The sequence below is a fragment of the Canis lupus genome, chromosome 22, assembly GCF_011100685.1.
Source record: "Canis lupus familiaris isolate Mischka breed German Shepherd chromosome 22, alternate assembly UU_Cfam_GSD_1.0, whole genome shotgun sequence".
NCBI lineage: Eukaryota > Metazoa > Chordata > Mammalia > Carnivora > Canidae > Canis > Canis lupus.
The window spans coordinates 30,906,125-30,932,191 of NC_049243.1; the positions used below are offsets into that span (position 1 = coordinate 30,906,125).

At 35.4% G+C, this 26,067-nt stretch overlaps 1 protein-coding gene across 12 annotated transcripts in view; it reads right to left on the minus strand.

The window, feature by feature from the left end:
* MYCBP2 (MYC binding protein 2) overlaps window positions 1-26,067 on the minus strand; it is a 258,986-nt gene that overhangs the window by 204,089 nt on the left and 28,830 nt on the right. For all 12 annotated transcript variants that reach the window (XM_038569798.1, XM_038569796.1, XM_038569801.1 and 9 more), the window contains exons 3-7: window positions 21,700-21,915; window positions 13,511-13,664; window positions 9,039-9,235; window positions 690-932; window positions 403-474 (exon numbers count right to left, since the gene is read on the minus strand). In XM_038569798.1, the coding sequence (XP_038425726.1) occupies window positions 403-474; window positions 690-932; window positions 9,039-9,235; window positions 13,511-13,664; window positions 21,700-21,915 (882 nt within the window). The remainder of the gene's footprint in view (window positions 1-402; window positions 475-689; window positions 933-9,038; window positions 9,236-13,510; window positions 13,665-21,699; window positions 21,916-26,067) is intronic.

The following is a 26,067-nucleotide window of genomic DNA, read 5'->3' on the forward strand; positions in this document are numbered from 1 at the left end:
CCATATGGGAAGCCCGATGCAGGACTTGATCCGGGGACCACGGGACCACGCCCTGAGCCAAAGGCAGACACTCAACTGCTGAGGCACCCAGGTGTCCCTAGAAATACACTGAAATAAGAACTCCAACAGAAGACATTTTTATTCCCATTTTATAGCTAAATAACAAGGATCAAATAAGTTAACTCAATTGTCCAAAGTCACTCAGCTAGGAAAGATCAGGGCCAGAACTAAAAGTAAACCTCTTATAAATTCGAAGCCAATGATCTTTATATTACACTGCATCACTGTTATTAGCCATAATATTAAAAAATACACTACATCTGTTTAAACAGAAGTGATATTATTTATCGATCAAACAAGTACAAGCCAGAAAAGTTTGGTTTATTGTGGATATTCTCTTACCTGAGCATATCCTAACCAAGATTTTTTTTCTTTTCTGTTTCGGATGCGAGATGTAGAATTATATATATGGCCCTGCAAAGTAACAAAAAACAGTCCATGAACAGTTTCATAATTAATAATCGATGAAAAACACCACAAATGGATTTTTAATATTTATGTTTCCATCATGATTTTCAAAGAAATATTACATTAAAATTAAATAGTACTCTAAAAATGAAACTGAGAACACACAATTCAGGATGGACATAACTTCTGCTATAAGTAAGAACTATAAGAAATTACATTACCCTAACTGTTCCACTGTATCCAGAGCCTATTTTGTATAATCCATCCTTGCATAACAGATAAAGAAAAAATCCATCATTCTGAAGTAAACACTGATCATCTTCATCAACGGATATTTCTTTTAATGGCCACTTGTGCATTAAAGCTGCTTTCTTAATGCCATTGCTAAACCAGTCCTGAATTTGAATTTTTCCCACCAACACTGCTTGTACACTTCTCTGTAGTGAATTTAGTATCGTTGGCACCTATTTGAAAGATAAGAAACAAATAAATATGTATTTTTAAATGTCCCAAACACGAAACAGGTGAAATAAAGATATTTCAGTAATACATGATCATTTATAAGAAAATAAATTGTTCAGAATGATCATGGTTTGACACATCAGTAAAAAGCACTAACTATAGGAACTTATCTATAAGAAGCAGATCTCAAGCAGCCCAAGATAAAAATGTCAAATCCAAAGAATATTAACTTGCACTTTTGGTTCAAAACACTGAAATATGCATCTTTCTCCAAAACATTCAATAACCAGTTCTGCCTACGATTTCAAGTTTTGTGGATGGAAACATACTACACTAGTAAAAAGTATGAACACTGGATATAAATAAAATTATATTGATTAGAATACACACAAGCCAAAATATCTTTTGAATGATTTCATACTTATTAATAATATCCTTTATCACAACAAAGCACAAATTTAAACATGAGAGAACGTTGTGGTGTGCCTTCTACAGATGAAATAAAATTTCCAATGTTTCTCTTCTACTTTGTTTCTCCATTATGAGTACTGTCCATCAAATTCAGCAATATTCCATGAAATGAAAACTCATTTGTGTATTCATTCACAGCATTAATTTAACCAGTATTTATCAAAGACATGCTAAATACCTGGCACTGTAACTGAGTCACCAGCATGGGAATTTTGTTCCTCATCTTTTGTCTTTCTTTTACCACATTCAACAACATACCCAGCCCCCAGGGCACCACCAGCCATAGTTCTACAGCTGCACTGTCCAATATGGCAGCCATTAGCCACATGTGACTACTGAGCTCTTGAAATGTGGTTAGTGCTTTAAATACAAAATACAGACTGGATTTTGAAGACTTAGTATAAAAACAAGAATACAGAATTTTAATAATAATCTTCTTACATTAACTACATGTTGAAATGATTTTGTGGGTATATTGAGTTGAGTGAAATACCTCATTAAAATAGCTAACCACACCTGTTTCTTTTTACCTTTTTAATTTGGCTAATAAAAAACTTTTAATTACATATGTAGACTACATTATATTTCTATTGGGTAGCATTTTGTAGAGGGAAGAGCTTTCACAGTAGTAAGTGACCCACTTTTCACAGATACATTCTCTTCCCCTTCTAGTTCTAAGGCCACTGACTTAACCAAATTATACAATTTCTTACATATAATAATTTATAACATATACTATATATAATAAAATTATACAGAACATATATGTAGCTGAATACTACAAATTTTCTCCCTAGAAGCAGCTATATTAATCTTAAACTTTTTTACCTAGAATATCCACATTCCTATTTATTATGCCAAAGCTTCTACTGTTAATTTTTTTGCTTCAGATATTTTCTCTGTTGGTGCCTATAATGAATGATGATGCCCCTCCTTCTGTCCCAAATACTCAAAATTGAGCTATATGATAATTTCTGGTTAAATTAGTATTCAAAGTTCATTTATTATGACTGTATAATCATGATTCATGAACCAAAAACTGTGTTAACATACTACATTTCTCTCCTTGTGTAATTTTCTTTTTGTTAAGTCAACAATTGCCCTATTTTTGCATTTGCTAAGTTTCCTCTATATCTACCCCTAAGTGTTCCCCATGCTCCCCTTAATAAAGTCAAACACACCATTTCTACTTTTCCCACTTGGCGACACACCTCATGAGACGCTGCTCTGGTCTAGACTAAGGAAGAGGCAGGTGCAGAAGTCAAAATTGTTCTCTATCTTGCCTATTCCAAAGTATCTTCATCAACCTTCAAACACGACTGCTGGTTGAGAAGTACCGAACATCATTTTCTCGCAGAACTTTGAAAGCACTGTTATTTTCTATACCAGAGTTGCTTTTGAAAAATCCAATGCCATTCTGCTTCATCTTTGTTACATAATGTCTTTGCTCTCTGGAACCTTTATTATCTGTTAATTAACAGTGTTCTGATTTGCCAAGCTGTATCTTGGTAGGAGTCTTTGTTTCATATTGAATGTTGGACATTCAGTGTGTGTTCTGTCAATCTGAAAATGTGTATCTTCCAGGTATAGGAACTTTCCTTGTAAGATTTCTTACTTCCTTCTCTCTGCTTGAATACCTATTTGGTAATGGATTTCCTGGTTAAATCCTCGAATTTTATTTTATTTTATTTTATATCACCTATTTTCTCTGTCTTTTCTATTTTCTGGAGACTGCAACCTGATCTTCTAACCCTTCTAATTTTATTGCTAGCTGTCTTAACTTACAAAAATTCTTTCCCGTTCTCTGAGTTTGTTTTTTTTTTAAATAGAATATTGGTTTTAATATAAGTAGGCTTCTTTTATTCCTCATTGAAATATTACAGGCAGCCCGGGTGGCTCAGCGGTTTAGTGACGCCTTCGGCCCAGGGCATGATCCTGAAGACCCAGGCTGAGGTCCCACGTCAGGCTCCCTTCATAGAGCCAGCTTTCTACCTCTGCCTGTACCTCTCTCTCTCTCTCTGTCTGTCTCTCACTAATAAATAAATAAATAATTTATTTATTAATAATTATTATTTATTAATAATAAATTCTTTTAAAAAATTATAAAAAAGAAAAAAGAAGTATTACAGCTTTCTTAGAGCTTCTTCTGTTCTCTATATTCTTTTTATCCAAAGTGTCTTTTACTATTATTATTGATTTGGAGGATTTGTTTTTCCATGTTAGCCTAGTGGCACTTGGTCGTACACTTTGTTTTCCTGCTGCAGTATTTTAATTATTTTTGTTATTTTGTTTGTTTTAATTATTTTTGTTATTATTTTGTTATATAACAATTATTTTGTTATTTTTGTTTGGTTTTAGTATTTCAAGTTTTTATTTAAATTTTAATTAGTTAACTTATAGAGTAATTTTAGTTTCAGGAGTAGAATTTAGTGATTCATCACAAGTGCCCTCCTTAATACCCATCACTCATTTAGCCCATCCCCCCCAGGCAACTCCCCTCTAGCAACCCTCTGTTCTCTGTAGAGAACAAAATAGTCTGTTTTGTTCTCTGTAGAGAACAAAATAGAGTCTGTTTTATAGTTTGCCTTTATCTTTTTTTCTTTCCTCTATGTTCATCTGTTTTGTTCCATATATCAGCGAAATTATGATTATTTGTGTTTGACAGTATTATTATTTCACTTAGCATTATACTCTCTAGATCCACTTATGTTGTTGCAAATAGCAACATTTCATTCTTTTTGGTGGCTAAGTAATATTCCACTACACTCTCACACACACACACCCTATTATCTTCTTTATGCATTCATCCGTTGATGGACATTTGGGCTCTTTCCATAATTTGGTTATTGTTGATAATGCTGCATGTAAACATCAGGGGCATGTGCCTCTTTGAATCAGTATTTCTGTATCCTTTGATTAATCATCTAGGGGTGCAACTGCTGAGTCATAGGGTAGTTCTATTTTTAACTTTTTTGAGAAACTTCCACACTGTTTTCCAAAATGGCTGCACTAGTTTGCATTCCCACCAACAGTGTAAGAGGGTTTCCCTATCTCTGCATCCTCACCAACATCTGTTCTGACAAATGTCAGGTGATATCTCACTGTCGTTTTGATTTGTATTTCCCTGACAATGAGTGACTTGGAGTATCTTTTCATGGGTGTGTTAGCAATCTGTATGTCTTCTTTGGAAAAAATGTCTACTTACCTCTTCTGTCATTTCTTTTTTTTTTTTTTTAAAGATTTTATTTATTTATTCATGAGAGACACAAAGAGAGAGGCAGAGACATAGGCAGAGGGAGGAGAAGTAGGCTCCATGCAGGAGCTTCATGTGGGACTCGATCCCAGGACCCCAGGATCATGACTTGAGCCAAAGGCGGCATTCAACCACTGAGCCACCAGGTGCCCCTCTTCTGCCATTTCTTAACTGAATTATTTGTTTTTGGGGTACAAACTCATTCTATGAGGCCGGCATTACCTTGATTCCAAAACAAGACAAAGACCTCACTAAAAACGAGAATCAGGCCAATATCCCTGATGAACATGGATGCAAAAAAACTAAACAAGAGCAAATCGAATCCAACAGCATATTTAAAGAATCATTCATCATGGTCAAGTAGGATTTATTCCTGGGCTGCAAGGGTGGTTTGATATTCACAAATCAATAGGCGTGATACACCACATTAATAAAAGAAAGGATAAGAACTATATGATCTTCTCAATAGATGCAGAAAAAGCATCTGACAAAATACAGCATCAATTCTTGATAAAGACCTTTAACAAAGTAGGGATAGATGGAACATGTCTCAACATCATAAAGGCCATATATGAAAGACTCACAGCTAATACAATCTTTGATGGGAAAAAACAAATTTTTGCTCTGTGGTCAGGAATTAGTCAGGGATATCCACTGTCATCAACATTACCTAACATAGTACTGGAAATCCCAACCTCAGCAATCAAACAAAAAGAAATTAAAGGAATCCAAATCGGCCAGAAGTCAAACTTTCACTATTCTCAGGTGATACAATACTCTATGTAGAAAACCTGAAAGACTCCACCAAAAAATTGCTAAAACTGATACATGAATTCAGTCAAGCCATAGAATACAAAATCAATGTACAGAAACCTGCTGCATTTTAATACAGCAATAATGAAGCAACAGAAAAAGAAATCAAGGAATTGTCCAATTTATAATTGTACCAAAAACCGTTAAGATACCTAGAAATAAATCTAACCAAAGAGGTAAAAGATCTTCACTCCGAAAACTACAGAACAGATGAAAGAAACTGAAGAGGACACAAAGAAATGGAAAAACATTCCATGCTCATGGAGTAGAACAAATATCGTTAAAATGTCTATATTGACCAAAGTGATCTACACATTTAATGCAATCCCTATCAAAATACCCGCTAGCATTTTTCACAGAACTAGAACAATCCTAAAATTTGTATGGAACCTCAAAAGACCCCAAATAGTCAAAGCAATTTTGAAAAAGAAAAGCAAAGCTAGAGGCATCACAATTCCAGACTTCAAGCTATATTACAAAGCTGTAATCATCAAAACAGTATTGGCACAAAACAGACACACAGATCATCAATTAAAGAGAACAGAAAACCAGAAATGGACCCTCGACTATATGGTCAACTAATGTTTGACAAAACAGGAAAGATTATCCAGTGGAGGAAAGAGAGTCTATTCAACAAATGGTGTTGGGAAAACCGGACAGCCATATGCAGAAAAATGAAACTGGACCATTTTCTTACATCATACACAAAAAATAAACTCAAAGTAGATGAAAGATCTAAATGTGAGACAGAAAAACCATCAAAATTCTAGAGGAGAACGCAGGCAACAACCACTTCGACATCGGCTGTAGCAACTTCTTACTAGACACATCTCTGGAGGCAAGGGAAAGAAAAGCAAAAATGAACTACTGGGATTTCATCAAGATAAAAAGCTTCTGTACAGGGAAGGAAACAATCAACAAAACTAAAAAGCACCCGTCAGAATGGAAGAAGATATTTGCAAATGATATATGTGATAAAGGGTTAGTATCCAAAAATCTATAAATAATTTACCAAACTCAACACCCAAAAAACAAATTATCTGATTGTACACTTATTTTTAAGAGTAAGCTACTAAAAAACTGGTAGGAAACTTGGCATGAGTAGACAGGATTTGTCAGATCACCTGATTTGAGCTCACCTCAAAAACGATCACACTAAGTAAGATTGGGAGTTTCATTGGAGGACTCCTCCCTCACCTCCATCTCTCCACCAAATGTCTGCATTTGTGGATCTTTTCTCACTCTTTCTCCAAAGAAGAATCTGCCAGTCTTTTTCCTAAAAGCTATAATAAGTCTATGGCCAGTGTTCTGGAAACAAGATTAAGAAACTTCATCATCAATACAAAGATTTTCATTTAATCTCCATTTTCGCCCAGCTCCTATTTCCACTCTCAACTGTAGTTAGTTTCCCTGGCCTCTCTAGTTCAGTCTCTTCAGACAGCAAACCTATCTCTGGGGGTATGAGAAAACAACAGCTGCTTGGCTACAAAGGGCAAAAGAACAGCTCTGGGGTTCTCTACCTTCTGTTACATAGATTTCTAATGAATTTTTAGCTCTGCCCTCACCACCTATTACTACTAATTCCAAATCCCATCTGGAATTTTAGGTGAAAATCAATGTACTTTCTATGGGAATTAGCCTCTTAAGACAATTTAAGCTTTCTCCAATTTCTATTTTTTCAAAAATATGTTCCATTCTTAAAAATCTAAACTTAAAAAAATTCCTTTATTATAACCTTTGTGGAGACTAGGAAGGAAGCAGAAATTAACATGTTTCTTCAACATAACTCTATTTCTCTCATGCTTTCTAAAAATGTACTAAAGTTTTAAGACAACCCAGTACTACAATAAGAAGTCTCAGATTTCCTCCTTTTCTCTCCTATTGATTTTCTCTCACCAACACTGTGGCAGGACCTAGAGAATTTATTCTGATAAACTAGACTTCCTTATTCTGAGGATTCTATGTCATTTACCAATTTTGGAAAACCTTACATATTATTTCAAGTACTGCTCTACACAAATGCATTATTGCCTTGTGAAACTCAAATTAAGTTGATACACCAGGCTTTCTCATTCTCCATTCACATTTCTTATTTTGCCTTTTGTATCTTCTTTGTCTCTCTGTGTTGCATTCTGAATAATTTCTTCCTCTTTTATTTTATTTTTTTTTAATTTTTATTTATTTATGATAGTCACAGAGAGAGAGAGAGAGAGAGAGAGAGAGAGGCAGAGACTCAGGCAGAGGGAGAAGCAGGCTCCATGCACCGGGAGCCCGATGTGGGATTCGATCCCGGGTCTCCAGGATCGCGCCCTGGGCCAAAGGCAGGCGCCAAACCGCTGCGCCACCCAGGGATCCCTCTTCCTCTTTTATATCCAATGGTTAACTCACCTTTAAAATTTCAGATTGTAATTATTTTATTTCCAGTTCAATCTGGTTCATTTTCTGACCCATCTGATTTGTTTTTATATTCTTATTCCTTAATTATACTTGTGATACTTGTATTAATTTACCATATTAAATATATATATGCGTTTTATATCTATTTCAAATAATTTCAATATATACAGACTAGGCAGGACTGATTCTGTTATATTTGTTTCTACTAACTCTGAATGATGGTGCTTTTTTTTTCTATGCGCTTTTTGTTTATTTGTGAACTCAGACGTGTTTTGTCTGTGGGAAGCCTTTGAAACCTGGAGTTCATTCCTCCAAAAAGGATTTTGGTCTTCTTCAACAAGATACCTTATTGTACTATCATCCCTGCCCTATTTTAAACTCTCAGCTTAAGCTTTTTGCAACAAGATAGGTAATATGCATTTGAATCTCAAAGAATTTGCAATGTTAGAGTTATATGTTCTCAGGAAAGATTTTTCTTCCTCCACCCATAGCCTGGTGAAGATAGTTCTGTAAAATGAAGTGAGTAGATGGAATGAGACCAAATCATGAAGAATACTATAAGCCATATTAAGATAGTAGGCTTTAATATGGTGTTGTGGAGGCTGGAGACAGGGATGCAGGGACAGGGCACGTCTATAGAGAACCTCAACCGCTGTTGATTCAGGGGATCTGGAGTTGTGCAAGGCCTAATGTTTAAGCATAATATTACAGTCACACAGATATGCATGCAAGTCCTGTCTATTAGCTGAAAGCTCTCGATATTAAAACTATACTAAACTTTTTTCAGTCTTCAGTAGTCCACTCCTCTTAATTCCATGCCTTAGTACATGGATACCAAGAACATTCTCCCTCCACATCCCCAACACTAACACCTCCTCTCTCTGGACTGGCAATTCAGCTCATCATTTAGATTGTACCTTAATATCCCCTGAGATGAATCTATACAGAAAAAAAAAGATACAAGAGTTTCTGCCAAACTTCATTTTACTACTTTATACACTGTAGATTATTTACACATCAACCTTGGATATATCAAATCACTATTAATTAGTGAGATAAAGCAGAGGATTCCTACTGACAGAAATTAAGGTGAGATTCAAACTTGGCATCTTGGAACCATCTAAGCAGCTCTAAGTGAAATACCTGTATTGGAAAAAAAAAAAAAAAGAAATACCTGTATTGTTTGGCAAGCATGGCTGCCATTGTTGGTTAGGATAGCAGAGATGGCCTGAAGTGTCCTTCCTGTTTCTCCCCAAGAAGCCACCAAACTAAAGAGGCAAGCACAGGAAAGTGCTGTCAAAGACTGTCCTGTGCTGTCATTCATTCCAGTACTTCGAACAGTGATTTCCAAAAGGAGCTGGAAGAGAGACTCTGTAAATAAAATAGAACTCAATTATATTCAACATACAGAACATCAATGTGTCTATTGATTTATTTTTACCTTGCCTCATTAAAAAAAAATATTTAAGACACCTAGGACACTTACTTTTGCACTACTTCCTTTCTAGTTACCCCTTTCCTCCCAAAGTTAGAATATTTATATAAAAAGGATCTCAGAGAACATTTAATTCAACCCCTTATTTTTGTAAATATAAAAATAGAATCTATCCCAGATTGTTTAAAAGAAACTTGTCTTGATCAATTCACACATTCAAGAAATATCCTCTCAAGTAACAGACTACTCACTGCACTTATTTTACCTTTTATGTTAAAGATTTTATTGTTTATTCATGACAGAGAGAGAGGCAGAGATATGGGCAGAGGGAGAAGCAGGCTCCCTCCGAGAAGCCTAATGTGGCACTTGATCCCCGGACCCTGGGATCATGACCTGAGCCGAAGGCAGATGCTCAAGCACTGAGCCACCCACCCAGGCATCCCTATTTTACCTTTTAGAGTGGGAAGAATACAAGCTTCTTAAAATGTTAGTATCAAGAAAATTATATATTTGCAAAACAAGAGAATACATAAAACACATGCTATCATTTGTCTTAAAGCTGCTTTATTGCTAACATAACAACAGTTCACATTTATAATTTATAAAGAGAGTATATAATTCATTTTATTCTGTAGAAAGACCTCCAAGTCAGTAGGACAGATACTCTCCCCCTTTAATGGACAATGAAATTGAGACAGGGAGATAAAGAGATTTTCCCGACATGATAAAGCCATTTAGTGGCAAAGATGGTAAAGTAACCCCTGAATGTCCTATGGCCACCAGAAATTTCCACACAAAATTCCCGGAACAACTTTGTCCAAGACTGAATCAACAGACTTCTGGGTATTTCTTCTGCAGAACGGAAAGGGAATTTGAAAATCCTTACAAGTGATCACTCCAGACAGAAAGAGAAAGAAAGAAAATCAGAAAAAAACTGCAAAATTGAGAAAGATAAAGGAGAGGGAAAAAGAAAACAAGAGAAAGAATTTGTGAACTGCAACTCTCTGGAAGTTAAAAGACCTTGTGGGGTTTGTTTGTTACCTCACAGAAGCCTAGCCTTCCTGTGCTCTTCTTCATTTCCTGTATCTCGCACACCAATGAAGCCCTGTCAAGTTCTCTTCCTAACACCTCTGCATGCTCTAGCAGGTCCTGACCGTCTTCCCAATCCGTGCTATCACCCACCACCTTGGACTCAGACTACAACAGTGTTCATAAACTAGCTTCTAGTTTCTCTGTTAACAGAGAACAGTGAATCTCTGTTCACTTTTGCCCTTTTATAGCCAAAGAGAATTTTTTAAACCCAAAATCTGTATTTTTATTTAAAATCCACTCATCCCTTTGTTTGTTCCTTCTTCCTTCATTCCGTTCTCCCTCCCTCCTTCACATGCCTGTGCATCCCACTCTCTCTCCTTCCCTTCACCTTTCCCTCCAACTTTCCTTCTTTCCCGTCATCCTTTCATCTGTCCCAACTCTGTCCATTCTACTTTCCATCATTATCCTTCTGGCCCTTCATCTTTAATTAGTCAGCAAATATTTACTGAATTCTTCCTGAACATGAGAAACTATTCTGGGTTGTGATAGTACTCTGGCAAACAAGGCAGAATGCCTGTCATCAAAAAAGTTAGATTTAAGGGGAATGGAACACTTTAAGCGCTATAAAATAAAGAACTTTTTTTAAAGCATCAGGAAATAGCGAATGACTTTCCATTTCTCCTAGAACAATAGCCATGAGGCTCCTGTAACACAGCCTATGAAGCTTCACATGATCCCGTCCCCGCCTCCCTCCTCACTCATGGCAAAGTCCTCCCTCCCTGACTCTCCATATTCCAGCCAGCCAATCTCTGTTCAGTCGTTCTCCTTCCTGTATCAGACACTTATTGCATGCTGCCCTTTCTGCCTAGAAATTCAGCAAACTCCTTCGTACTCATTCTTCAAATCTCCATCTTCAAGGAAGCCTGTTACAGACTCCCAGAACTCCCTCTACTTTCCCCCATACTATTTACACATATCTGTAATCACACATGTCCAACTATCTGATGCTAAGTCCCATAATAACAGCAACAATGTCTGTATTGACCACCCCTGAATTTTACACTTTTAGCCCAGAACATAGGAGATACTATTACATTTAAGTGAAGACTTAAAAACATATATTCCAACCTTAAAAGAACAGAAAAATGGATGTAAGAAAAGTGATTTTTTTTTTAACTAAACAATTTCTAAATCAAAATCCATTTGCTAAGAAAAGGAGCTTGGTGTATCCAGAAATACATATACACCTGTATTTTCCCTACCTGACAGTAATACATATATACCTATATTTTTATGAATAAAACCAAATTTTTTCATGAAAAAAACCTGAAGTGTATTAATGTGATTATGCTACTAGATTAAAGGAAAAAAGAGGCAGATTTCAACAGAAATTTAGTTTGAAAGAACCAAATTACATCTTTGAGCTAATTTAACAAAATAAGAAATATAAAATGATGGTAACTCCCTCAATAGAAAAATAAGTCAAAGCAGTGAAGAGATAAGAAATAGACACTAAAAGATAAAAGATAGACCAAAGAGGTATAGCATCATCTGAAACTGTTAACAAGGTAAAAAAAAAAAAACCCAGACATATTAATCAGGTAAAAGTTTTAATAAATAGAAGATGTTTAAGCTAAAGCACACATAATTTCAAAACCAGTATTAAGAACAAGATCTATTTTGAAAACAGTAAAGGAAAGGGAGTATTTAATATAGACTGGATACAAAACAAGCTGTGTAACAACTGATAAAAGACGATCGTATGCCAGAAGATCTAAGAAAAAGAAATGCTTAGCACGTTATTCAAAGTAACAAGTAAGATATACAGATTTTAGTGGATATTTTAAATATTTCAATTATTTGTTAATTGACAAACCAGAGCTAGAAACAGCAAAATATTCTCAAATAAAATCAATCAAATAAATAAAAGCTTTAGTAAGATGCTGTAATGCCAAATAAAGTGTCACAATAGTAATATGATCATTGATGTTACCAAAAGGAGAGTCAACAAGGTGCCTGCTTCTTACCATATGACAGCTTTTATTTAGTACTAGTATTTAATAACATGGGGCAGGGGAGGTATTGGTTTTTTAAAAATATTTAGCTTGTTTTCCTTGCAAGCACTCACCTCCCCCACTAAACCAAACAACAAAAAAATCAAACACAAAATCTAATCATCATGTGATCCCTCCCCCCTAAAAAACCACCCAAAACAAGACCAATGTGAGGTTCTCACATGTGGGTCTAATAAACACCAAACAGCCAACTAGAAAAAAAAGATCAAACTCTAGTCCACACCAGCAGTGTGGTTCCCAGGCACTAGCATATCACCCAGAAACCTTTCTAAATGCAAATTCGTGGGCCCCATGCTGAATCTACTGAATCAGAAAATTCACAGATAGGGCCCACATGACTCTGATATGAACTAATGCTTGAGATTTAGAAAAATCTAGACTCTCAAGGCCCATGGTTAGCGTCAGAGAAAAACAATTAGCCAACTGTTTTCAAATTTTTGCCCCCATCTCTATTTCTATTCTTTAGGAGCTCCTAACTTGCTTATATAGGATTATATGTTGAACCTCTATCAGTAACACAAAAGGTGTGCATTAATAAAATCCAAATACACTTTACAAAAAAGCAAGTATTTTTACTTATTGGAAGTTGCCACTAATCCACAAGGCATTATCTACAATAAAAATGGATTTTTATTTATAATGAATACCAAAGAAATGCCCTCTGTTGGGAAACTAGATGTGCTGTTTGGGTTGGTAGCATTTGTTTCCTCTCTTTCCACTTTTTTAACTACCCAGAATAACACATAAAGTTAGAGAAATTCAAAGTTTGCTATTTTGGCCTAAGGTTTAATTAGAACAATTTAAGTTAATGGTAACTATAGGGTTTAGGATTACTTCCGGGTTCCAAGGACTTATGTTTTGCTTTTTTCCCCATCATGACAATAATCAAGAAATGTCTGTGCATGAACTAGAGAAGTCTTAAACTGTAACTTTAGTAGAACATAGCAAAATACCTGAAAATTTATATCCCTGCTGTTTCAGTATCATACTAAAAACAAAAACACAAACAAAACAAAAACAAATGCATTACAGGCTGCTGCATATGCTTCATAGGAGAAGCTATTTAAATTTATAGATTTCATTCAATGCCCCCTGAGCACTTACCTAGGACCTCGGGTGGCTCTGACTGGAGGCCTTCTGGCTGCTGACCCTGAAGTACATTAAGCAGGGCCTGGAGACTCCTGAGGCACAAGGATGGATGAGAAAATCGTGTCTCCTTGATCAATTCAAAAACTTCACAAAGTCCAACCTCAATGATCTGTTTAAGATAAAAAAAATTTTGATATATATGTATATATACATATATACACACACACACATCTTCTAACAGGTAAGCTAATAATGCTTTCCAGGCAACTGAACCAGTACAGCCTATTTCCACAGCAAATGATTAATGCTGCCATATTTAAAAAGAAAAAGAAAAAACACATAAAAAAAAATAACACAACCACCCACATGTTTAATTTCAAGATTCAGTAAACTATCTAGTTATATGGAAGGTTAAAAAATAATGGCACTACTTTAAAAGTAGCTATAACATAAGGAAGCCATAACAAAATAAGATGAAAATTCTAAGACTGCACTAGATACCAGGTTACACTCACTCAGAAAAAAAAAAAGAAAAAAAAAAAAAAAACCTCTATTATTTTAAAAATTCATTTGGCCATACTCAAGTACAAATCAGCATTATTTCATTAAAAGTCATGATAACTCACACAGAAAAAAAAGTCAACATAACTCATTCAATGAAGAGATTTATTTTTTAAAAGATTTTATTTATTTATTCATGAGAGACAAAGGAGAGAGGCAGAGATGTAGGTAGAGGGAGAGGCAGGCTCCCTGCAAGGAGCCCAATGTGGGACACACACACACATACACACACGGACTTGATCCCAGGATCCTGAGCCAAAGGCAGACGTTGAGACCACTCAGCCACCCAGGCACCCCAATGAATATATTTAAAAAGCTTTTCATCTTAGCCCTCCCTATAAGGGCACAATCACAATAACATTATTATTTACTGATGGTGTTCCCTCATCTTCTAGGGTTTATCACAAAAAGAATTAAAAACTGCCTAATTAAAAGATCACTGCTATTTTTAGTTTAATTATCTTATCATTTCTCATCAGGACCAGGGAAAAATCTAACTCAGTATCTAGTAAAAGAGAAATCTGCAGCTAAAGATTGACAGAGAAATGTGATGACCTGGTAGTGGGAGATACCTTGAGAGGATTGACAGAACAACAGACAATGAAATTACATTTCTCAGTCAGTGCCAATATTTTAAGAAACAGATGTACAAGATCTTTTCAGAAGGTGTTAAATTATGTGGAGAAGCAACAGAAAAACTTAAAATAAGACTAATTAGTAGAAATGTATAAAAGCATTAATTCTACTGGACATAACAGCAAAAGAATATTCTCTAGGCTGAGATTTGTGCGTTAATTCATGTATTACATAAATATTTCATAAGCATTTATTTTGGGCAACTCACTACAGGATATAATGAAAATACACATTACACTAACCCGTCTTCTAAGAATTTATACTTTAACAGATATCCTTATACATGACTCTTACCCAGTGGAAACTTCTATCATAGCATTTATTATATTACAGTGTAGCTGACTATTTTTGTTTTCTTTTTTCTAACTGTGGTCTCCTTACAGACAAGGAGCATGTCTGAACTAGCTTGATATTGCCTTTAGCTAGCCCAGTGCCTGACACAATAGGCATATAATAAATTTGTTTAATTGCTCTCTCAGTTGTGTGCTAAAAACCACTGCAACTCAGATATATATTTTCCAGACAACAGTCAAATCAGCTGCAAGCAAGTTAGTTGCAGTTTTGATAATCATTTGCAAGGTTTCTAAAGAATACAGATGTGACTGAGAAGTCAAAATAACTAACAGGACTGTCTATAGAGAAGTTATCCAAAATCCTAGCAGACTTAATTATAGCTAAGATTACAGAAGTTGCTTGTATAAAGTTTCAACTGATTAAATGCATTAAGCAGTGAAAATTTTCCAGGTGATATAGTTTCTTTTCCTGGAATAAACTAAAATATAAAAACGTGCTATTCAAGATTTCTATCTGCTTATGTACTTACATGAAATGAATCTGAACTCAAGGATCTATTAAACACAAAATGTGGGGCTGTATTCTCAGGTCAATGGGAGTCTACAACTATATCCTTTCAGTCTTCAAGAATGCTTACTCTACTGCTACCAGTCATGACTTTTCAAAATCCAAAGGAGATATTATTCACAGATAACATTTTTAGCTAGGGCTTATTTATACAAAATTCCTGCAGTAACAGAGAAAATCTTGAACCTTACCACAAAGAGTAAGGCTACTTCTGAACAAGTTCCCAAATTTTCTCTCTGGTAAGTTTAGAGTGTAATACCAACTGTATGACAATAGGCAACTCAGGTACACTGCTTAGGAACAGAACACTGGCTGGTTTTGGTGAGATATACCCATAAAATGTTAGTCAAATGATAAGAGAAACTGTCTAGGTTAACCACTGTAGATTCTCTCATCTGTACCTTATACTTCACAAAATTTTTTTTAATACAGGGGAAAACTACTTTGTTTCCAGAATAATGGTATGTTTTCAATATACAACAAAATAAAAATCAACTTCAAGTTTTCCACCATATCTACCTTTGAATTATTGAACTGAGAAAGAAAAGATGTTGTGATGATTTTTCCCCTGAGGTTTGGCTGAGGTTATTTTACCATACATATCAACTTTGAAATTGCACTTACACATCGAGGCCTTATAGTCACTGAGAACATACTATACTTTCCACTCACTCAGTATTAGAAAGGAAGAGTATAAGGAGATAAAAATATAGTAGAGCAAATACAATCTGATTTCATTTGTGCAGAAATAATATATTTTTAATGTGTATATATAAAAATGCTTATAGTGGGTATATTTTGGTTAACAGGATTTTAAAAAGGATTTCTATTTTTTAATATCTATTTCTTCTTTGTATAAAGTGTTCTGCACTTTTCAAATATCTGCCTTTATGGTCAGCAAAATAAATATAACTTTCAAATAGAGTGGTCAATTATAATAACACACTAAGCTTCAATACTTTCAATGATAAACCATAACTAACCACCTACCACACAGTATTCCACTTTTCTTCAATAAGTAGTCTTTTCTAAATGTACTAATTTTTTCCTTTACAGTTGCTTTTTTTTTTTTTTAAGATGTTATTTATTTATTCATGACAGACACAGAGACAGAGAAAGGCAGAGACACAGGCAGAGGGAGAAAGCAGGCTCCATGCAGGGAGCCCGACATGGGACTTGATCCCGGGTCTCCAGGATAACACCCCAGGCTGAAGGCAGCGCTAAACCACTGAGCCACCAGGGTGCCCTACAGTTGCTTTTAACCATTAAATCCTGAAGGCTATTCTATTTTAAGGATACAAACTCAAATAACTATCTGATATGGCCAGTTCAATGTCATTGCTGGGAAAAAGTGAGATAAAAACATGCTCAGCCAAAGAAAAATGACACAATGAGCCTTTCAAGGTTTTATTTTTGCTCTCCTCAAATCATATTATTTCCAAAAGTGACTATATTATTACACTAACATGTATGAACATGAAAGTTTAGTTACATTTCGATGTAATAATAAGCTCTTTGCCATTAGAAATTGTATCTTGTTCTATTAAAAAGTCCCAGAGGGGGGGGTAGGGGATAAGCAAAAATAGATGAAGAGGATTATAACTTGCAGATATAAAATAAATAATTCCTGGAGATACAAAGTACTGCATAGAGAATATTATCAATAATATCATAATGATGTTGCGTGGCAACATGTAGTGACTACACTTATGGTGAACATTTCGAAATGTACAGAATTATCTGTATGTTGCATACTTGAAACCAGTAATAACATTATATGTCAACTATACGTTAAAAACTGCTTTAAAAGTCCTAGAATCCATTCTAATACTTCCAAAATACACTGAAAAAGCTCAAGAGGAAACCAAAAGTAGATTTATATGTATTACCACAGAGGGAAAATTCTTTCAGAATTTTTTATATAAAGGAAATATTTGGTAGAGATGATATTTACAAATAAAAAATGAAAATACAAATAAAATAAACAAATTTTATAAAATAAATAAAATTTGGTAGAGATGATATTTACAAATAAAAAATACAAATACAAATAAAATAAATAAAATTATTTTACAAACAAAAATCTTGAGGGGAACAAAAGGAAGGGTGGAGGAAGTGTAGCAGCAGAGGAGGAAAAAGAGCAGAGCAAAAAGAAGAGAAAGAATTCTGCTTCTTAGAAAGTCTGGGTGTGAAATGTCTAAGTTCCTATCCTCTAACATACAAATTTATCTATGACTACTAGCAACTTCTTCCCTTTCTCTTGACACCCAAAAGTGTCCTTACAACTTTTCAAAGCTAACAATTTAAGCTATGTCCTGGATCCCACCCCCATTCTATCTCTAACAGAATTTTGTTTCACTTTCTTCCCCCACACGGTGATAGCTCCCAAATCTCTATTTTTAGCTGGGACCTTTCTTTGGAACTTCAGCCCTATATAGTGTACATGGGATACCTCACAGGACCTCAAACTCAGTATGGCCAGAACTAAACTTCATCATCATTCCAGCACAGTACTGTTTCTCTTCCAGTTCTCCCTCCTGCGGTAAATGGCATTGTCACTCAGAAACTTTAGAAATATGCTTAGATTCCACCTTCTCTTTCAGCCTTCATCATCAACTAATTACTAATTCCTGTCAATTCTACTTTCTTAACACTTCCTATATGCCAAACACTACCACTACCCTCATTCCAAGCCTCAGTAACCCCTCCTCAACAACTGTAATAGCTATCTCACTGGCCCCTCTGCTCTAATCTTACCACCCTCTAGTGATCTGTCTTACTAGTACCCAAGTAACTTTACTAAAATACAAGTCTGATCAAACTCCTTTGCTTTAAATCTTCAATATTTCCAAATCACAAGACAAAATCTGAAAGTGGCTACAAGACACAGAATGCCCTTCACGATCTAACCCCCGCTCTCTGCCTCTTGCTCTACTCAGCTACTCCATCTCAGCCAAAACAGACCACTTGTACTTTTACAATGACGCTGTTCCCTTTGCCTGCACAGGAATCTGTAGTCAGTGCTACATTCTTATTCTACCACGTTCCATTACACCTACCATACCCCTAGGAGCCCTTAACTGACTAGACATGTCTGTTTACCCCTACCAGACATAACTTTCTTGAGGGTAGGGACTGTGTCTCATCATTTTATTTTCAGGGCCTAATACAATGCTTGCTACAACTCAAAAAAGAATTCAGAAGTAAATAAACTTAAGAAGTAAATAAATAAGTCTATGTAAATCTATACCTTTTAACAAAATATGTGGTATGACCAGCCTCAAATAAGACTGAAAGGGAAGTATGAATCCTAAAAAAAACTATTAAGAATTACGTAGTTATAAAGCTTGGAACATTTTAGAGGATCTAGAAATCAGATAGTGAAAGATGGTTTGAATGGGGTAAAAACTGTATCTTAGTTTTTAAGATTTTACTTATTTATTTGAGAGAGAAGAGAAAGTCCGTGAGTGGAGGGGAGAGGCAGAAGGAGAGGGAGAAGAAACAGGCCCCCACTGAGCAGGGAGCCCTACATGGGGCTCCATCCCAGGACCCCGGGATCATGACCTGAGCTGAAGGCAGATGCTTAACCAACTGAGGCACCCAGGGGCCCCTAAAATCTGTATTTTGGGAAAAAAAAAAACTTAATAGAAAGCATTTAGGTATAGGTAAGAAAGTCCTTTTTAAAATATCAAAGATTGCTGACGCACAAAAACCAAAAGCAAAAAAACCTGACAAAGTCTATGTAATAAATTGAACTTAGTTTTTAAAATTCAAGGAGAAAATAAAATTGGATCAAACTGCTATTTCAACAACAAATAAAAACTGCTTTAATTATGTGAGAGGAAAGAAGTAGGAGAGAAAAAAAAAACTCAGTGAAAAGAAGGAAAGTGACAGCCACATGTGTAGGAGGAACAATAGAGGAACAACTGAAAAGAGAAGGAAAGAACTGATGTAAAAGAGTAGCATCTGGAGCAGAACCGGTTGAAAGGAAAAAAATGCTACTACCATTTCTCACCTGCCCTCAAATTCCCCTCACCTCAAGCTCTGAAGGCCTCATCTCTTCTTCCGTGTCAGTCCTTTCCGTCATGCAAATGCCTGCCAAAAACACCACCTGGAAGTTTCAGTCCCCACCCACACCCTAACCCACAGCATTCTGAGTGCTTCTGCATAAAGACATCTCGGCACTTCTTCCCCTCTTGTCCTATCATCTCACAGATTGTCCAGAAGTTTTATTTCCTTGGACATAAAGTATTTATTAATAAATTGAAGAGTTCCTTGAAAAGTAACTCAAATTCATTTGCACCTACACAATGTCTTATTTGCACCTTGTTTGCACCTAACCTGATATACTTATAACTACTTATGACACTTATTAACTCACAAAATCCTCCTACAACCCTGTGAGGTGGATGTTCTCTTCATTTCATAGATGACAAAATAGGCACAGATAAGTCAACTAACTTTCCCAGCATCACACAGCTAGTATTTTTAATGGTGAGTGTTTGAGCCTGTGCAGTTTGACTCCACTGTCGATGTTCTTAATCATCGTACCCTGTTCCCTGACGTGTCAGTACTGATGGAAAACTCTCTACCTAGATAAGCTTACATGAAAAAGATGAGCTTGCTAGCTTTAAGTAGAAGAAAGGAGTCAGTAAAGAAGGTACACTTAAGGACAGTGGAGAGAAAGGAACTAAAGAACCCAAGAGAAAGATATTTGAAGACAGTTGACTAAAAGGCTGAGGAAGTTCATACAACCACTTTTACTCTATGAACCAGGAAGTAAGTCATCCGCTGAGCATAAGGTGAGAAGAATCCCACAGTAATGATTAAGGACAGTGGTGTACTTTCTATCTTGGCTGCTATTTTCAAATAGCAAAATATTTGCATGATAGCCCCTCTGTACATGTATAAACGTTTCCAAGGCAGAGTTTTAAGATACCAGTTTATTTATTTTTTTAATTCTTTTTTTTTAAATTTTATTTATTTATTCATAGAGACACAGAGGGAGAGAGGGGCTGAGGAACAGGCAGAGGGAGAAGCAGGCTCCATGCAGGGAGCCCAGTGTGGGACTCGATCCAGCGTCTCCAGGATCACCCCAGGCTGCAGGCGGCGGTAAACCGCTGTGCCACCGGGGCTGCCCAAGATACCAGTTTAGTAAAAAAAGCAATAGACTTTAATCATTTATGAGAAAGAAAACCATTTTTAAATGCCTATATTTAGAAAAAAGCAATACACATGAACCATTTATAGTAAAGGTACCCTTTTAAAAATGTCTATATGTCTTTTGTTAGAAATACGAACTACACCTACAATACAGAAAAAATATATATATGAAATAACATTACAGTCTTGAAATATATTAATACCTAAAAGAAGGGAATATCTTAAGAATAGTTTGTCTAATACCATACATGTTTTTATAATACCAATTAGCTTATATATCTCTGGTAAAGAGAAGTAATAGCAGAACAATGTAGAAGTTTGGTTGCTTCATATGTAATTTTTCTCATAGGCAAGGGGAGCCAAAATAGCAAGAGTACAATTATATTCTTAGGCAGAAAAGGCAAAAGCTTTCAGCTAAGCAGCTACATAGCCAAGGGCCCTTCTAGTTTTAGTTCTAGAAAAATAAAAATGCATACCTGTACCAAGGGTTCCTTTCCCAGAAGGGAGCACCTCTGGCTTTCTATCTTTCCCAGAAGGGAGCACCTCTGGCTTTCTATGGCTCTTGGCTTGTGGTAGTTTGCAATTCTGCTTATGCTCACCTTAATAGCAGCCCACCAGCTCAGAGTTCCACTTCTACCTGCAATGGCTCAGTGTTTACAAGCCACTATTCCCACTTTACTGCTTTTGTACATTTTTAAAAGCCCCTAATCAAAAAAACAAAAAACAAAAAAAAGCCCCTAATCTTTTTTCCAGGGCTGCCAAGTACTCATAACTGAGTTACCAATCATTGACTTTGTTAACAACCAGTTATAAAGTTGCAGAGTTTTCCTGGTCAGCCCCAGGCCTGTTTTTTTTTACCCATAAGCGCTGTTAATTTTTAGTGCACATTTTTATAAACTGCAAGGTATTTTAGTGCTGCAAATATATGTACTATAGCCAAAACATCTGTAGGTTATCCATCCATGTGGAACTTAGTGACTTACCTTTGGAAGCTTGATAGGGGGCTCTTTGGATTCCTCCTCTTCATCACTATCTGATTCTCCACTCTGCACAGAGTTCTTGGATGCAGCTGCTAACGATGTTTCCTTTTTCTGCCATTCCAGAACGCAATGGCGTACATTGCAATAAATATTAAATGCAGAAGGATTGCTATGTAATTTGATATCTGGTATGATTATTGTATTCTCCAAGTTTTCAGACTGAAATAGAAGATATAATATTTCAATTTCATATTCTTTTCCATCATCACCAATTCTCACTTTAAATAAAAATTAAATATTAAACATGCTAGATGAGTTACAGAAGTCATTAAGTGACACAACAAAGATAATCTAAGTCTACTGATTCAATTTATAGTAAGTACCCTTTCTTCTACATTTCACAAATTTCTAAGTAACACAGCAATAACCAAACTGACAAGGGCTGGAGACTGGCAAAGAGTCTAATAGGAATACCCTTTTATCCCATGATAGGAATAGAGCCAACAAAGCTCAACTGTTGTAGTATCACAGAATATTAATTTGGTGCTTTTCTAGGGGACACCAGATGTATATTACAGAGTCTCAATGACCTACTACAAATGTTGAATTAAATTTTTATTTCTTTTAAAAGTGGATTTAGGGACTTCAACAGAAATCAGAACTGAAAAAAAAACAACAAAACCATCTTAATTTTAATCAATTCTTCTGTTTTCATTCTCAAATACTGGTAATGTTAGGAAGTTAGATTTCTGCAGATTATGGACATATGCTTTCCTGAAGCTCTCTCCTAGCTATCAGTTTTAATAAATACTAAAAATTACATGCTTCATAATTTTTTAAAAAATATTTTATTAATTTATTCATGAGAGACACATAGAGAGGCAGAGACATAGGCAGAGGGAGAATCAGTTCCTGCCTGATGGTAGGACTCAATCCCAGGACCCCAGGACCCCAGGATTACCACCTGAGCCAAAAGCAGACACTCAATCACTGAGCCAGCCACCCAGGCCTCCCTCATGATTGGTAATTTAATTATTAAAACTAGTCAATTTCTGGTTGAGCGCAGTATTTTATTCATCAAACCACAATCGTGCTTTTGAGATCAACATTTAAATTATAAATATACAGAACTGGTTTAAGATATTCTATTAATGCAAGTTCCAAAAAATATCAGAAGTACGCCTCAAATACCAAAACGACTGGTCTCAAAATTCTTCCCTCCTTCCATAAATAATTGGGGGAAAAGTGAAATACTCCTTGTTAGAAAAAAACATAACAAAGTTAATTGACAAATAATGTGTAAGTATGCCTTCCATAGATATTAAAAGCAACCAATTATTAGCAAACCAAATTCAAGAACATACGAAAAAGATAATACATTATGACCAAAAAATCGGCTGGTTACAACACTAGAAAAGGAATCAGTATAATTCCCCATATCAACAAAAATAATTAAAAAAAAGACCATATGATTCTCTAAATAAACACAGAATAAGCATTTGAGACAAATCAAACACCTATTCATGATAAAAAGTGTAAGTAAACTAGGAATAAAAGGAAATGTCCACAACTGGATACAGGGCATCTATGAAACACCCACAGCTAACACAGACTTAATGCCTGATCCTAAGATGCAAACAAGGAAAAGATACCTATTCTCAACAATAAGATTCAACACTGTACTAGATATGCAGGGTAATAAACCAAGAAAAATGACTACAAGGTATAGTCAGAAAGGAAAAAATATCTACTAAAAAACAAATTTCTTTATTTGCAGAAGACATGTAGAGAACCTTAAGATGTCTGAAAAAAGCCACTAGAAAAAAACATGCAGATTTAGCAAAATCATAGGATACCAGATAATATTAAAAAAAAAAAAAGTCAGTGTATTTTTGTACTTAAAATGAACAACTGGAAATTATAATTTAAAGAATAATAGCAGTAGAGTTACGGACTGGTAGATAATACCTGCAAATCACATACCTGACAAAAGACTAGCATGCAGAATATATAAAGAATTTTCAAAACTCAAAAGTAAAAAACATATAAGCAATTCAATTTAGAAAATGGGCAAAAGACATGAATAAGCATCTCACCAAAGAAGATATACAGAAGCTAACTAATAAATTCACTATGGTGAGCCACTAGGAAAATGCAAATTAAAACAAAATGAGATATAGTACAAACCTATCAGACTGGCTAGAATAAAAAATAATGACAACACCAAGTGCTGGTAAAGATACGGAGAAACTGGAGAAACTGTACCCTTAACTACATTGTTAATGGTAATGTAAAATCATCCAGCCATCCGGAAAAAAGCACGGCGGTTTCTTACAAAATTAAATATGTACCTTACAGTACAATCCAGCAACTGTACTGGATTTATACCAAAGAAATAAAAACTTATGTTCATTCAATAACCAGCACATGAATATTCATAGCAGATTCATTCAAAATAACCAAAAACAAGAGACAATTCAGATGTCCTTTAATGGATGAATGGTTAAACAAATCATGGTATATCTTTACCATGGAAAGCTTACTCAGCAATAAAAAGGTACAAACTAATGATATTTGCAACAACTTGGAAAATGTCAAGGGAATTACGCTGAGCAGCAAAGGCTAATCCCCATGATTACATTTATATAATATTCTTGAAATGAAAAAAATTATAGAAATGGAAAATAGATAAGTGATTGCCAGAAGCTAAGGAGATGGTGTGTGGGGGGGGGGGGGCGGGGGGGGGGTGTCTGTGGCTATTTTAAAAGTAGCAAAAAAGACCCTTGTAATGGAACTCCTATATATTGACTGTGATAATGGTCCACATGTGACAAAATTGCATAGAGCTAAATATACATACACATACAAACACAAATGAGTACTTGTAAAACTGGTGAAATTTTAATAAATTCAGTAGGCTGGGTCAGTATCGATATGTGAAGTTTACTACCTTAATTGATGCAATAACTTAGCAATTGGAAAAAACAAATAAGTATACAGGATCGCCGTATTATTTCTTACAACCACATTACTATGATAATCTCAATTTTTTTTAATTTTTCAAGATTCCCATACTCTGGTTTTCACATAACACCAAAAAGTGGAAAAGGGGTAGAGGTTGAAAATCCAAATGACTATACATCAAGTATATTGAGAATGTTCTCCACTTCCCTCTTTTACTCCAAAAGCAGTAGTAATAAGAAATGATATAGTGAACACATATTATTTACCTGCCCACCCAGCAACATTTTCTGTAGGGTAACGACCCCCTCCCATTTCACATGACCTGCTCATCAGGGTACTCACCTATCACCCATCACAGGGTTATAAACATAACTCAGTCTAACCAAAGTACCCCATTCTCTAAGGCCAGAGTGATGAAGATCAATCAAAAATCATACCCAAGACTTTCTGCTAGAACTAATAATAAAGGAGATCGCCCCTTGCTCAAAGAAAATGAAGTTGGAGCTCCCAGCAGCCTTAGTCCTCAGTCACAGGTAATAAGCCCACACACAAAAGAAAGCAGAAGCAAGAGATAAAGACACAGATTTGATGACATTACTGAATCCCTAGGATCCAGCTGTGTCTCAAGATAGAGCCACTAGATAAATTTCATCCCCTATAATTTTATTTTTTGGTTTACTACTTTAATGTATATTTCTCTCAGTTACAAAATGGCAAGAACACTAATTAACAAGGGTTGGAAACAATTGTCTTTAGAACTTAAAATATGAAGTACAGGCCAAGCTAAGCTATTATTGTTTCTTTAACCGGAAGCGGAGCTGTTTAGAAATCATGGTTATGACTCCTCTCTTTCTCCTGTCTTGGCTTCTCGATACCGTTCAAAAGACAAGACTCTGGTAGAAAGTAAAAATGTTAAAGATTTAATAGAGAAGATTTCTGCATTAGATGGGAAAAAAAGGATCCTTGCTCTCTATGGTCTCATTTAACTCAAATATTCTATATTGCCTTTTCTTTTGCACAGCCACCCACCATCAAAAGGAGCTCAGAACAATATGGATACACCAAGATTCTCCCTAACTCATGACATGTGCATAGGCCAAATCCAAGTCCCAACTCACAAGCCAATTTTACTCAGTTTGTAGAACATGTAGTCAGAGTGGGGGAAAAAAAGAGACGAGAAATGGATATGTTCTGCCAAAGAACTGATCAAAAATCACATGAATGAATAGTAAATAATTTTCAGCAACCAAATACTAACTTCCAGGCTACAGGCCATGAGAGGCTCCAAAGATGAAACTAACTAGTGTAACCAAGTAATAAAAGGCTTTTTAAAAAATTAAAATAAAAAATAGAAAAATAGTGCTAGTTATACATTTTTAATCTTGGCATTTTTACTCTAATTAGTGT